The sequence below is a fragment of the Cheilinus undulatus genome, linkage group 3 (assembly GCF_018320785.1).
Source record: "Cheilinus undulatus linkage group 3, ASM1832078v1, whole genome shotgun sequence".
NCBI lineage: Eukaryota > Metazoa > Chordata > Actinopteri > Labriformes > Labridae > Cheilinus > Cheilinus undulatus.
This window is the reverse complement of record NC_054867.1, coordinates 23,330,433-23,346,312: the sequence shown is the minus strand read 5'-3', so window position 1 is coordinate 23,346,312 and position 15,880 is coordinate 23,330,433. Positions and strand designations below refer to the sequence as shown.

The 15,880-nt window shown below is 38.2% G+C and overlaps 1 protein-coding gene across 1 annotated transcript in view; it reads left to right on the top strand.

The window, feature by feature from the left end:
- Nucleotides 1–2,008: 2,008 nt before the first annotated feature.
- vstm2l (V-set and transmembrane domain containing 2 like) overlaps nucleotides 2,009–15,880 on the top strand; it is a 40,693-nt gene continuing 26,821 nt past the window's right edge. Inside the window, exon 1 of the mRNA XM_041783858.1 lies at nucleotides 2,009–2,204. Coding sequence (XP_041639792.1) covers nucleotides 2,090–2,204 — 115 coding nt within the window. The 5' untranslated portion in view covers nucleotides 2,009–2,089. The remainder of the gene's footprint in view (nucleotides 2,205–15,880) is intronic.

Below are 15,880 nucleotides of genomic sequence, written 5' to 3'. Positions count from 1 at the left end.
TGTGGGATCAAAGATTGTTCAAGTGAGTTTAATGTGTAAGATATCTTACTTTTGTAAAGCTGACATATGTTGATGGTTTTAAATGTGTTTCTTTACACCAGAGAGGCAGGGCACAGCAGTGATTGGGGATTGTTCTTCTACTATAATATGGATCTTTGGGCAGTGAAACAATACCGAACAGTCATGTGTTTTTACTGAGCTCCCCCTGTTTTCCTTGTTAGCTGTGGCCATCTCAATACTCACAGATTTTTCTTTTTTTCTGTCCTGAGCTCTATTGCAGCACTCTAAACTCACCACAAATGCTTAATTTTCAGCGATTACTCTGTAAAACACAGGATTTACTACCACTGGATGCTGTAAATCCTCAGCATGCTGCATGCCAACAATGGTGAGTCTTATGCCCCAAAACACTCACACCAAGGTCACACATAGCTTTAATATGGCAGGAGGCAGCAGTTTGACTTGATGTTGATTAAATATTTCATACAAGGATGTTTCTTCTGTACAATGCGTAACCTTCTTTTGATTTTGTATTTAAGAGTGGTTGATAAGGTGAGCGTCATTCAAAACAACAGCCATTAAGAATAACAATATTAGAAAAATTCTGCAATTTGAGAAACAATACATATTACCAAAAGCTCTTGAATGATGCTGAAAATAAGAACAAAACCTGGACAATTCCAGGTTTGTTTGTTGTAGCATGCTTGTGCTGTTATTTCTAGAATTTGCTGCGGCCAATCAAAATTTGGACTGCGGGCTGCAATTGGGCCTCAGGTCATAGTTTGGAAACCCCTGCTATTAAATGTATTAAACATGGGCTTAGTCTCAATGACATCATTGACATCATATGATGGTGGTCATCACATTGGATTTACTACCTTTTAAAAAGTAAAGTCAAAGGCAAAATTGGAGTTAATGCAAATCTTTAGCCTCCAATGCATGCACCTGTCAAATTAATCATAATCAAGTTGCATCTTTGTGAAATAAACAAAGATAAATGCAACTGTTAATTCACATGTCCACATTTGTGTTCATGTAGGCTACAGTGTATATCCTGTGTATATCAATGTTCTTATTAAGTTCTTACAGATATTGGCCGATATATATCGGATATCAGCATTTTTTAGCCCCCACATAGGTATCGGCATCAGCCCCAAAAATCCTGTATCAGTCAGTCTCTACCTTAAACCTTAGCCTAAGAGGAATGTTATTCTGATTTTATGTTTGAAAGTTTTTTGGTTTATTCTATAAGTATATAAGACGTCTGAGATTAACTGTCTGTGAGAGAGGCCTTCAGAAGTGTATAGACTGCAGCCAGACCCTTGCAGCACAGATGATCTTGTGTTTTAGATACATCACTGGCCTTGGCTTTAAGCTATAGGATATACACCATATAGAGCCTGATTCTGGGTTTTATCAGGATGCTCTGGTGTGCCAGAGGTCATTCACCAAGAGAACTTACTCACTGCTGTATTTATTGTTTTAAAGGTGAGTAAAATCTTAACTGTATGAAAATGTATGAAACTTTTTTGTTGTTTAAAAACATCCATGTGATCACTGACCAAGTTCTGCTATAAAGATTTACTACAGTACTCTCAATAATACTGTCATGGCATTCTGTACCTAAACTACCTTTCATACAAAATAGACATAATAAGGTTATGTCTCATTCAAACGGCCTACTTCTAAGTGTGAAAGACCTTGATGTAAAATATTTTATCTACTGACAGCACTTTGTTTGAACGTCACTGAGGAGAAACGGAAGTGAGAGCAGGATTTAAATCCGTCAGTTTGTGCTTAATTGAACTTAAACTACCACCTTACCGAGATCCCTCCGCCTAATTGACTCTCTGCGTGAGGCACTGCACCTGTCTCCACGCTGCGTCTCCCTCCGCCTCCGTCGGCCGCATCATCGCCGTCATCATCAACATCTCCTCCCGCAGAGCCGCGCGGAGCAGCAGCGTCTCCCTCCCTCAGCTCCAGCTTTATGTCTGTGAGGGTTTCTCAGAACCGGAGGTGGGGATATTTTACCAATGCTTTCTGCCTAATGTGACCATTTCTCACTACTGTTCGACATACTGGCTGAAAAATGGGAGCCTTTGGAGTGATATTATGGATTTTACAGTACGCGGGACTTTACGTTCAACTTAACGCAGCGCTCATCGTTGGACACGGCGAGGTGGATAATCACATCTCTGGAAATGGTAAGTTTAATGTGCTTCTTTGTTAAAGGACGCTTGGTTTGAAGGTGGGGGGCGTCTTGTATAAATGTATGAATTTATAAATCATTATTAATGAGGGGGAGTGACTGGGTGGGGTTCACAGTGAATTTTCTTTTGTTTTTCCCCCATTAGTCTGTTTAGTGCCGTTATTAGTTTGATGCTGACTGTTTTTAGTCTCAAAGTTGTCTGTGATTGGCTAAAATAAACAACGTTTGAGGGCATAGTGAAAACTGGTGGGTATTATACTTTCACTAAGTGTCTAAAGCATGGTTTTGTGTGTTAATATCTGCCAGATTATTGGTTCGAACCTGTGAAGAGCAAATCAACCAAAATAAAAATTCAAAAACTTGTTTCTAATAGAAACTCATCTATATCTTATTTTGAAAATGTCTGAAAGAAATGCTCAATGGGAAAAATACTAACTTTGGGGACTTCTTTAGTATATTAATTGAATAGCTAAATAGTTGGGCAGTAATAGTAAAAAAATAACCTGTGGGTACCAAATAGAAAAAATAAAATAAATCTTTGGACGCAGTGCTGTTTGCAGGGGTTTTTTGTATTATGTTACATTAAAGCTGAATTCAGCCAAAAACCTTACCAGTGAAACCAGAATACAGAGCGTTTAATAAAGCAGAGCAAACCATCTGCTTACAGGAAAAACAAGAACATCCTCCATGGCAACATTGTAATGCAACAAGCGTAGCTTACGTAGCTGTGTTATCTGTGTAAGCTACATAGTTAACATGGCTACGTAGGTTACTCACAGAGCAGCTATGTAAGCTATGTATCATGGTTATCTATAACATAGCTAATGTAGCTTAAGCTAAGCTCACTAAGCAGCTATGTAAGCTATGTATCTAAGTTATCTATGAAATAAAGCCGAATAAATGGTCTGCTTACAGGAACTGGATAAGCACTCAGAGAGGGCAGACCTCCGCCATCAGCCCTATCTCCCAGTAGTGAAGAATCCCTTTAAAACATTCCTGGATCCAGACGGTGATCCGGATCACTCCCAAAATCTAATTTGCCGATTACTCCCTCCCCGGTGGGGTGGAGACATGATGAGGCAAAGCACTGGCTTCGCTACGTGTGGAAGTCATGGCAGAGGGTGAATATTCCTCTATTCCTCCCAGCATTGTTAGTATTCTCGCTACAGTTCGCTGTCTTTCTCTCTGTTGCGCTCCGACTCGTCTCCTCGACCGGGCGTGTGTCTGTCAAACTCTATAAACTCCAAAACTTTGAATAAATTACTCATATCCGCCATCTCATGGTGTAAAGTGTAAATTTGGATTGGATTGGATTGGAAAGTGGTAACAGCACAGACCTCTGCCATTAGCCCTATCGCCCAATAGTACAGAATCGTTAAAAAAATTCCTGGATCCAGACGGTGATCCAGATCAGTCCTAAAATCCAATCAGTTCTTCCTTATGCCATTTCTGACATTTCCTGAAAATCCGTCCATGACTTTTTAAGTTATGTTGCTAACAAACGAACAAACAAACAAACCCACCCGATCACATAACCTCCTTGGCGAAGGTAAAAAGCTTGTCCTCCATGAAAACATTCTAACGTAGCAATCCTAGCTTACATAGTTCTATTAGCTGTGTAAGCTACGTAGATAACAGCTACATACCATGATCAGAAGCATAATGTGCAACGTAGGGCCAACCTAGGAGATAAGAAAATAAAGACAGTCTGGTCATTTCTGACCAAAAAAAAAATACATTTTTGAGGAAGAAAGGTCAACATAATTTTGGATTATAACATCATTTATTTTAAAGAAAAAAAAACAGTTTTTTTTTTTGTTTAAGAAGTCTGAAATTGATGGGAAAAAACTCAAAGTTTAAAAAGTATTACATACTGACATAAGAAATACAAAAATTTCAAGTTTTTAGAATTGTACATTTACAACAATGTAAAGTCAAAAATATACAAGCAAACCACTCTGAAAACAGTGGTTGGATTTTTGACTTTTTGACTGTAAAACCTCAGAAAGTCTTAGTTTTGGTTAGTGATCATTTATAACTTTTAAAGTTAAAATTTCCTATTTTTTCTTGTGAAAAAACAATAACTTGAATTTGGGAATTTCTCCTTTTTTCTTTGAGTGGCCCAATACACCATTGTAATAATGGATGGTTTATACAAAAAATACATTTTTTTATAAAGAAAAGGTGTGAACAGGCCCACTCTGTTGGGATTTTGTCAATAAAAATACTTAAAATTGATGTGTACTTTGTCCCAGTGGGTCTGGGGAGGCCTTAGCTTTTCTTAGAAGTGAATGGAGGGGTAGTAAAAACTTAAACAGTATAAATGTCACATCAACTTGGCATTAACCCTGATACTAAAACAACTTTGATACCATTTGCTTATTTAAACAGAATTGCTGTGTTTTGCAGTGGAATTCTTATTTTTGTCTGACAGTCCTTACCATATTTAAATACTACCAGTGGTACCTTTCTGCTGCAGCTCCACTCATAGATTTCCTGTTATCTAATTAAAGCATGTGATAACCACTTCATCATGGTGTCTCATCACTCGTCCCTTGATGCTTTTCTGCTTAGCGAGTTAGTTTTAGCTCAATCACTATAAATGAATGCAGTGTGAATGCAGCAGTTCCAAATAGATTGACTGTCTAGAGCAGGTTGGAAAATCAATTAGTAGCATTTCTCCCAAAGGGAGTTAATTAGAATTGGCTATAATCATTGTGTCTCAGACTGGCCATAAAGAAGAAGAAATGCCTCAGGGTGTTGAGTCTTAACAAGGATGAAGACTCCTCTGGAAAAAGAACTGCTCAGGTTATAAAATATTACAGAGAAAACAATCTGAAACCATCTATTTGCTTTTTTTTTGTATCCACCGATTAAGCTTTTTCAGGCTCTTTTTTTCCTTTTCAATCAGGCTCTTTGATAAATGACTTGAGCAGAAGAGAGCAGAGCCGTCATGTAGAGCAGAAAGCCTGGATGCACTGTTGTGGAGGGTGCTTGTTAGATTCAGCCCTGAATCATTTGTTTCAGATAAGTGCATCATCTCAGCCGGCTCCTGCACAACTGATTCCAATTCAGCTGAAGTGAAGACTGAGTCATGTCTGATGCAAAATTATAGTTCTGTAAAGAGAAAAACAGCCAGCTTTCATTGATCAGTACGTTCTCATTGTGGGCTACATGCTTCTTCTGTCCTTGTGAGAGATTCTGTTCTTGAAGACAACAAAGTGATGATGATGCCACACACAGTTTCAACATCAATTCTAGTCTTCATTGTAGGTGGAGGACATGGCGATGTTCGTGCTCATTGGCAGTGTTCTTCCTGTTATCTGTGGCCAGCGTAGCGCTCTCACAGTGAGGGGGCGTGTACCGATTCATTAGGCCTCCAAAGTGTCTGGGATCCTCTGCCAGAGCTCTGCTTGGTGTCCTCTTAATGAGGACGGCCAGCCCCAACAGTTTGCATTGGCTTTCAATTTAATGGAGCTCTGACTGTGTGTGTGTGTGTGTGGCGGGGGGGAGGAAACAGACTGTACAGTCATGCTGTCAGAGTGCACAGTGCTGGCAGAGGCTCAGTGGGAGAGAGGAGAGAGAAAGGACAGTTAAACACGGCTCACCTGGAGAGGAGACTGAGAGGACTGAAGGAAGGAGTCAATTTAACCTGTCACAACCTGAAGAGAGAGCAGTGACGCTCTCTGGCATGAAAATATGACATGATACATGAATGACCCATGATTGAAATAAATATTTGCCTGTTACTCTGATTGCTCTATAAAAAGTACGAGGCAGGAAATACAATATTTGTACCGTGATCACTTAAACAGTATAATACAAAAGACACAATATGTATCACGTCACATGCCATATACGAGTCATATACTCATATAGTATATAGTCATATATATATATACAGAATATATATTCATATATCCATTGCATAGGATATATTTTACACTCAGGCATATGCAGCTCCAGTATTAACCTGAGCTGACTGGCCAATGCTGCCTTAGTTTTTGAAGGGTGGGGTTTCTTGGTGGGAGAAGTGGAAAAACATCTTCTCCACCAACAGAAGCCTTCAACTTTCATTTTAATTAAAAAAAAAAGAATCTGGCCCAGTTCTGATAAAACTGACGCTTAACTACAGCTATATCTGAGCTAAACTCTACACTGGTAGTAGCCATTGCCATCAGCTTCCAGTACAACTGATCCGGCATGTAGCTACTTCCTCATTCTCCTCAAATGATGCTGATTGGTCAGGTCTGTTCTCAGATCTGGCACAGTCATTTCAGATGAGAATTTTGCAAGATGTGTCTGCCTGATGACAGACCTGGAATCTGGCCAGTGAATTGGCTTTGCAAGGTTATCAAATATGAATTTAAAAAAAAAGTTTTAGAGAGCAGTGGTTGTCAACTGGACTGGTACCATGCTGGGTCAAGGGCCTGTTAGGTGGGCTATTAGAGCTATGTAAGCTACTCTTTCTGTGTAAGAATGTTTTCATGGAGGACAATCTATTTGCCTGCGTGCAGACTGTTACCTCAGCTTTACTGAATGTTTTGTAATCAGGTTTTGCAGGAGAGGTTTGTAGATTTCAGCTTTTGGTATCCTAGCCATTACCTTAACTCTTACACTAACCCTAAACAGAAGCTTAGTCTGATTTTATTTTGAAAGTTTTTATGGGTTTTTCCATTCTGAGATATATACTGCATTTCAGATTTACAGTCTGTGAGAGTGGCTGTCTGAGATGAATGGTCTGCAGCCAGACTGTCTTGACAGTTTTCACCATCCAGTAGCTTGAAAAATGTGTTCAGGGAATTACAGAAACAAAAACAGGGCTGCTATTGTATGTCAAGAAAGAAATGAGTACGTTGGCATGCCTGGTATGTTGCTTATTTTGAGAAATATTTTGTTGAAAGTTAGGGATGCTTCAGTTTAACAGTGGCATTGGTCGATATCGTCCCTTTTTATCAAGCATTGGTCAAAGATGTGGGCATGAAAGGATATCAGTTGCAGATGTTCATCTGTTGTGTTAGATCAGTTTAGTGCTGGTATTTAGCACACATTACAACAGCAGAGATTTATCATTGTGGGAAGATGTGACCTGCTGGACTACCTCTGATTTGTGTCTGAGTACATTTCAGTAGAGGTCCTGGTTACTTTAAGACTCACTTTCATCAAAACATGTGTTAATTTGATCCTACATGTTAACCTTTCTCTATTGTGGTAGATTTACTGTATCTAATGTGAAGCTAGTTCAGCTGCTGGTTTATTTCTTTACTTTGCTGCAGATTGGACTCCCCCTGTGCAGCAGCTTGGTCTCTGAAGCACTGAGCCGTCCCTTCTCATTAAACCGTACACACCATCACTTAAAGGTTCTCAAGGGCAGCATACTGTAACAGAACATAATGTTGTCTTTCATCCCTGAGGACCCCAGATGGAGTACACCTTCCTTTCCTGAAAATTGCTCTGAGATTCAGTTTGTGTTGTCAACAACACGTGCTACTTGGTGTTGCCTCACACTGGGATAAATCACAGGAATAGCCTCAGTCTTTGGTCCCAGGGGCTATGAAAAATTCTCTCTGCAGGCTGGGAGTATCGCTGGTTACAGGCAGACAGCTGCTCGCTTGATTACAGACTCCATTCTTATTTCATTATTTTACCTTCCACCTTGAATGGTTGCTGAAGGTCTCCCTGCAAGTCAATATTTCCCCAGGGATGCTCTGGTCTGTTTGCCCAAATGCTGATCCAAACCCAAATAAAGCATCATTTAATTCCGGAAAATTCCCACTCTCGTTATTTTTGTATCACTGTTATTATTTTTCTTGGCTATAAGTTGCCGTTTACACTGTAGCTGTGCTGTAAAGTCATATTTTAGCGCATTAAGTACCATAACAGTATCCCTTTTTTACTCATTTTTCACAGCAGATGCTGCACACAAATTACAAAGCTTTGATTTACTAGTAGTGTAAAGACGGCCCTTTAATCGGTACAAATTACTTAAATTCATGAAGAGTTTTTTTCCCACAAGTTGAACATTAACTCCTCCTCCTGCTGATCATATGCCTGCAGATTAAAACTATTTAAGATGTGGACACACACCTGCAGCAGGTTTGTTTATTACAGGAGCTCATTGCTGTTTAATCCGCTGTTTCCTTGGGGCTTCCCTCATTATTAAAGTCATCCATCAAGTTTTCTCCCAGGGATTCTGTTTAAGGGCTATTTACATTCACATTATTGGTGAAAGTTTCAACTGTAAGAAGGATTTAATGTCTTCTGTTTACTCTGTCAGATTCAATGGATTATTTCCCCTCTTCAGTGCCCTCAGGATGTGATGCAAATGGAAGCATTGAGTTAATGAATGACCTCACAGGACTGGCCCTGTGAGGTGGAAACCTTTCAGTTGAAAAATATGTGAACTTCATACACAGATTCATTTCAAAGTCCAATTTTTGCTCTGATAAAGTTACTTTAAGATATGGGCCAGCATGCTAACACTAGAGCTACTGTTTATTATTCTAGAAAATAAGGTATAGTATCAGTATCAGTGGACAAAAGAAGAGCACAACATTTATAACAGCACGTATGCTTTCAAAGTAGGGATGCATTTCTTTTCAAGGAAGAATATTCCAATTGTATGAACAAGAGATTCTAAGAGACAGACTGAGATGCACATCTGAGTTTCTTAGTTTAATGCAAACATATAATGAAAGTCTAATCTAATCTATTCTATCAAACCCCTGAGTTTCTGCCAAAGTGCATCCACCCTGGAATTAAAAGAAAACAGCTTAGGCTTACCACCAATGACAAATGGCTATGTGTAACACACAAGTTCATCTGTTTACCACTTCATTATAAAAAAAAAAACAACAACAAAAAAAAAACATGCTTAATCAGCGATATTAGTCATGGAAAAAGTGGGTGGTAACTGATGAGCTTTGTGGTGACATCAGCAGATTAGGACTGGGCAGTATTGATTTTTTAATAGTCATACCCTCCCTAACTTTGACCAAATATGCGGTACTGCCAGCTATTTAAAGACCACATTATACACACACTTGCCAGTGTGTGCACAAGCACAACGAGGAGGTACTTCATTCATACCTTTAACAAAATAGAATAATAAAAATAATTACATTCATAAGTTTGCTTTACAAACAGTAGTATGTAACTTAAAACAGTTGCATACTACTCCAGCGCCTAAAATAACCAACAAGCACAGATTTACTTTGTTTAAATCTTGCATAAAAAGGGAAAATATAAGATAACTGCATATAAGATAAATGTTAAAATGACAAAATGGTTTTAATTTTGCCTGCTGTTGCTGCTGCAGGACATAGCATATGTGGTGATTAAGAAAATATCATTTCTCATCACTGATGTATAATGATGAGTATTAAGATCCAACGTGGTCCGGTAAAACACCTATGGGACCAATTTCAACACAAATGTCGATACTTTAATATCCCTCCTCCCCAATGCAGCCCCTTCCACTCCAAATGAAAGGCATGACATTTGTTATGGAATAAGGCTGATTATTATTTATTCACTTTATTCCAGCTGAGCATGAAACTCTTTAAACTGCTTTGCTGTCTGGAGTTATCTCTCTGATCTGCTTGCATGTACCTACTAGGGCTGAACGATTTGGGAAAATAATCTAATTGCATTTTTTTTTTACCCAATATTGTGATTTGAAGTGTTATTATTCCTTAAGTTCCTCATCTCATATATTTTCCATAAAGCATTCTATATCACAACCAACACAATATTACACAATATTAGACTAAACAAGGGCTGAACAAATTTGACAAAAATACCTTATTCTGATGATTTTGACTTGTATTGCAAACTGGATATGAATTTTTTTTATGGAAGGGTGTGATCATTTTTATGTTATTCTCATATTTAGTAAGACCAACATACAAAAAGGAAGAAAGTGGATTTTTTTGTAGACTATTGTAAAAAAAATTACACTTGAATGATTTCATGATCATGTAATGCATTACATCTCTGTTGCAAAAAAAGTTTGAAACTGCTATTTTGACATACATTTCAGGTTAAAGAAATATTGCACCTTCTGCGAAAATTGCAGTAGGCCATATTGCGATTAAATCTAATTTTTAATTAATTGTCCAGCCCTAGTTCCTACCAAAGAAAATAATCCCATTGACTAACACATTTACTTTATTATTTGTCTCTGATGAAATGCTAGTATAAGATTTTACATAAAGAAGTTACACTGGTTTCCTTTTCTTATCTCATGTTTCACTGGCATCTTTTAAAGGTATTTCTGTGAATCATTTACGATACCCAGAAAGCTTTTATTCTCCCACCAAGCTTCAATACTTCTTTTTCCTCTCAAAAGCACCGCTTAGGCACTGGCACCATATAAAAAAGTGTTCATTTAGCACCGTATCAGGAAAAAACTAAATGGTACCCAACCCAACTGATCTACACCCAAAAAGAAGAATTTAATTGTTTTGAAACTCTAAAACTATTTTTCAATACCCTGGGTTATGGTATTACCGTATTACTGCCATTCCTATAAAAGATGGCACTACATACTTCACTTGGCACCAGATCAGACAATAGAATTATCTTTAATTCTTTTGTAGCAAATGGTTTCAGCCTGTAAAGGACATTTTGACACAAAATATAGAATTTGAATACTTGTGCTCAAATGTTGGACCCTAACTGATACATAGTTATTTTAAATTCCCATTTACGTAAGTTTTTTTTTTCCTGACAACACTACCTACTGTAAGTTAGATGTTGTTTAACTGATCATTGATCACATAGAAATGTCCAGTAAAGTAGATCACTTCTCCAGGTTACATTTCTTTCTGTCTTCTTTTGTCTTTCATCATTTTTGTCTTTGTATTGTGGTAAATCCTGTCCGTATTGGCTTTATGTTGAAAATTTTCCATTTGCATTACCTTTCCATTATTCCTTTTTTCAGTTCCTTTGTGTTTCGGTTGTTTTCGGTTATTTTCCTGTTGCTCCTAATGCGAATTGTTTTGTCCGCTGCAGCATGTTTGCTCCAGTCAGCCAAATGACTCTGCTGCGTTGAACGGCCTGCTAATGCTGCTGCTTACTCCTGTTTTAGGGGCATTTTAAGAGGAGCTGTGTAGTTCACAACCCCACCACTCATAAACAGCAGTATTAGAATTTCAAGATATGAAAAGAGATCAAATTTGTGCGTGATTGTAAATTCATACTGGGGACTTTTCAAAGGTGACATTTCAAATTAAGGGGGATAGCTCCATTACTGTCAAGAAACTATTATAAATCAGTAAGCCAACTGTTGTCAATTTAAGTAGTATGAGCATATGCATTATAGTTCTTAAGTTACACCATTCTGATGTATTTTATTGATTGAAACCACATTACTAAATTTGTGTTCACAGCTGAAATTAGGCCCCTTATTCAGTTTCACTATTTTTCTCCTGTTTGTGCAACATTTTCTGAAAGTGTCCGACTGTTTTAAGAAACTATTGAGCTTTTTCAAAGAATGGAGCAAATGCCCGCACTGTAGCACTCAGTGGTTTTTGCCTTTTCATGTGATATTTCAGAAAAACAAACGTCTCATCCTGTTATGGCTTGACAGAAAAACAGAAGCTCACCGGGTTAGTGTCAAGCTTCTCATAATCTCGCTCACACACAGGCTCACATGTGGACAAACAAAGATATGAGTGTCATTCTAGCTTCTTGTTCATGCTAATAAGGCCTCTGTAATTGAGTCATTGCTAAACAGCTCATGCTTTCTCTACAACAGGATGAGGAGGAGAAAAAGTGAGGGGATGGATGCTGATTGACCCCACACTCTCTTTTTTCTTTGGGATGTGAAGAAAACATTAAAGAAAGGTCTATTTGGGTCTGAGAAGTCTCGAAACATTTGTTATATATATATTTTTTGTCACTGGATTGCTTTCTTTTATTGTTTTCTCTCCTTTTCATTTTTAATGAGTATTTGGTAGATGGCAAGCAGCTGCCTCTGTGTTCGCATGGCCTTGTTTCTATCATTGCTCTATAAGCAGCCTACTTAAAAATGCCATAAAGGAACATTTTAAAAATGCATGTTGTTGTTTCATCTTCTCAGTAGGGTCCCCTACCTCTGCTACCAGACAGATATGACTATACTGCCTTTATGAAGATCTGTACTTACAGAAGCAAAGCTTTTCTGTGCCATGTAAAATGTCTTTATATCTACAGATTTAATGTAAAATGAATAAGTGACTTCATAAATATTGACCCCCTTCATGTCAGTATTCAGTGGAGTCACCTTTGGCTGCAATCACAGCACTGAGTCTGTGTGGATAGGTCAGAGTATGGCTTGCACATCTGGAAACTGCAATTTTACACCATTATTCTGTGCAAAAATACTCAAGCTCTGTCAGGTTGCATGGGGATTGGACATGAATGGCCCTTTTCAAGTCCAGACACAAATTTTCTATTAGATTGAGGTCTAGGCTTTGGCTCAGCCACTCCAGGACACTCACCTTGTTGTCTTTAAAACATTTCTGTGTAGCTTTCGCTGTATGCTTCAGGCAATTGTCTTACTGGAAAATAAATCTTCTCCATAGCTGTACTTCTCTTGCAGAGTGCCACATTCATTTTACTTCTACCTTTACAAGCCAGGACCTGCTGCTGAGAAGCATCCCCACAGCATGATGCTGCCACCACTGTGCTTTACAGTGGGGATGATGTGTTTGTGCTGATGTGAAGTGTTTGGTGTTTGCCAAACATGGCTTCTTGTCTAACGGCCAAAAAGCACCATTTTGGTCCCATCAGACCAAACAACTTTATTCCACTTGACCATGGAGTCTCCCGCATGCCTTTTAATGTGTGGCTCTCTCTTTGTCGCTTTTCCATCAAGTTTTGACTGGTGAAGAACCTGGCAAACAGTTGTATGCAAAGTTTCTCCCATCTCAGCTGCTGAATCTTATTAACTCTTTCAGAGTAGTCATAGGTGTCTTTGTGGCCTTTCTCACTGGTCTCCTTCTTGCATGGTCACTCAGTTTGTGAGGATGTCCTGGTCTACTCAGATTTATGGGCCATATTCCTTCAATTTCTTGATGATGGATTCACCTAAACTTTAGGGGATGTTCAGTGCCTGGTAATTTTTTATCCATCCTATGACTTATACTTTTCAATAACTTTTTTTCTGAGTTGCCTGGGTGGTTTTTTGTCTTCATGGTGTAATGGTAGCCAGGAATATTGATCAACCAGTGACTACACCTTTCAGACCCAGGTGTCTATATACTACAATCAACTGAGAAAAATTTCACTGCACTCAGGTGATCCCCATCTTAATACTGTAATTGGAGAGCTTTCTGTCTGTCTGTCTGGATTTGAACCAACTAGAGTGCACTTAACATCTGAGACTGTGAGTGAATGATCACTCAATCATTTTTTGTGTCTGGAAGATTAAAGTTCCATGTTTCCCCCCCAAGTTTATAAAAGTGAGGAGGTTCAAAAATTTCAATGTTAATGATGCTTGGGACTACTTCTATAATGAGCTTAATGAGGTTATTAATAGACTCGCACCCTGGACTACAATGAGAGTTAAGGATAGACATTTACCCTGGATAAATGCTGAACTCATTCACTTATTTTAAGAAAGGGACAAGGGATGGGAAAAACACTGATCTACAAAGGATATGGCTGACCTGAACATATATAAACATCTGAGAAATATATGCACAACTCAAACAAGAAATGCAAAATCCAGGTATTATAAAGATTCTCAAAAAGCTCTACTACACGTATACGGGTAAATGATGAAACTCTAAAGGATCATACTTTGATAGTTGATGCATTTCTCCAAGACTGTTAGCCCAAACCCTTTTCCCTCTCCCCATCACAATCCCACACTGAGCAACCCTGTCTGTGACGCCTCCTTTTTCTTTACCTCTATCAGTCCAAGTGACATCCAGCAGGTCATAGATGGACCCAGCTCAAGCAGTGGTACTGGCCCTGATGGCCTGGAGATTAAATTTCTGAAAAGTGCATCTCATGTTTTGTCATATCCACTGTCAGATTTGTTTAATCTTTCTTTAAGCACAGGTGAAGTGCCTCTAGGCTGGAAATGTGCCTGGGTGGTGATGCTCACGACATGAATAACTACAGGCCTATCTCCATAATAATTGTGTAGCCAAAATATTTTTTAAAAATTAGTTTTTAATAGCTTTCTCAGAATATCAATGATTTCAATATTCTATCACCACATCGATCTGGTTTCAGGCACAATGACACCATGACAGCTCTCTCAAAACTTACAAACTATATCACATCTGCGTCAGACAATAAGAAGCTCACTGGTGCCATATTCATCAACCTGACCAAGGCTTTTGACATGGTTGATCACTTTCTTCTGTTAGACAAACTTTGTAACATTGGACTATCTCGCAGTGCTCTCCTCTAGTTTAACTTGTATCGACATCACAGACATCAGTGTGTCAGTCTTTTGGGCACTCAGTCTGACTTGTTGTTGGTTGAAAAAGGCGTGCCGCAAGGCTCTTCTCTTGGCCCATTACTCTTTTGTATTTTTATTAATGATTTGCCTCAAATTTCTTGCAATTCTCAAATTCAACTATATGCCGACAACACAGTCATCTACACTTCCACGACTGACATTTCTCAAATTCAGATGACCTGCAAACTGACTTTGCTAATGTACAAAAATGGTTCTTTTCTAACAAACTACTACTAAATAAGAGAAAGTCTTATAATATGTTGTTTGGCACTAGATTTAAAATCTCACACTCGGATCATTGGCTTATTACTTATCTTGATGGTACACCATTGGAGAAGGTAAACAAATATAAATATGTAGGGGTATGGCTCACAGCTATCTTTTAAGTCTCACATTGACTTTGTCATCAAGAAAATAAACTGCATTTTAGGTCAACTTTATCGCTCCATCAACTGTTTCACTCTTCAAACCAGGAAAAGGGTTGTTTCTCAGCTTATTTTACCAGTACTGGACTACGCAGATGTCATTTATCAAAACACGTCAGAAACTAATCTTCATTCTAACAGTGTCATCTACAGTAGCCTGTGCAGGTTTATTTTAAGATGTCCATTCAGAACCCATCATTGCTAAATGTATGACTAATTGAACTGGCTATCACCCAAATCTAGAAGGCATTTTCACTGGTTACTGTTTTTTTTTTAAATGTATTACTTTAATTATCCTCCTTATCTCAAACAATACCTGACCCTGTACAGATCACAGTATAGCCTCCGTCATACAGTCAACCCCTTTTTCTCTGTTCCAAGAATACATAAAGAACTTGGACGGTATGGCCTTTCAATATAATCTACCCATTTCACTTAGATCAATTTCTTCTCTTCATCTCTTTAAGAAATCTCTCTTTACTCATTTACAAACACTCTGCTCCTGCTATTAGTTTTGCTGTGACTAGGAAACCATAGTTGCTAACATGTTTGTGTGCTCTACGTAAAATGGGCTTGTGTTTCTAGACTTGTTGCATACAAATTCTATACATATACCTGTATCCTCTAGGGGTGGGGGTGGTTTGGCTGGGAGAGCTTTTTTTATTGTTTAGTTTGTGTTTCTGTCACATTGTTTTTTCTTTTCGATGTCTGTATTGTATTTCTATTATAATATACTGTAATGTCTGTGTTTTGATGTTTCCTCTAATGTTTTGTAATGTCTGTACT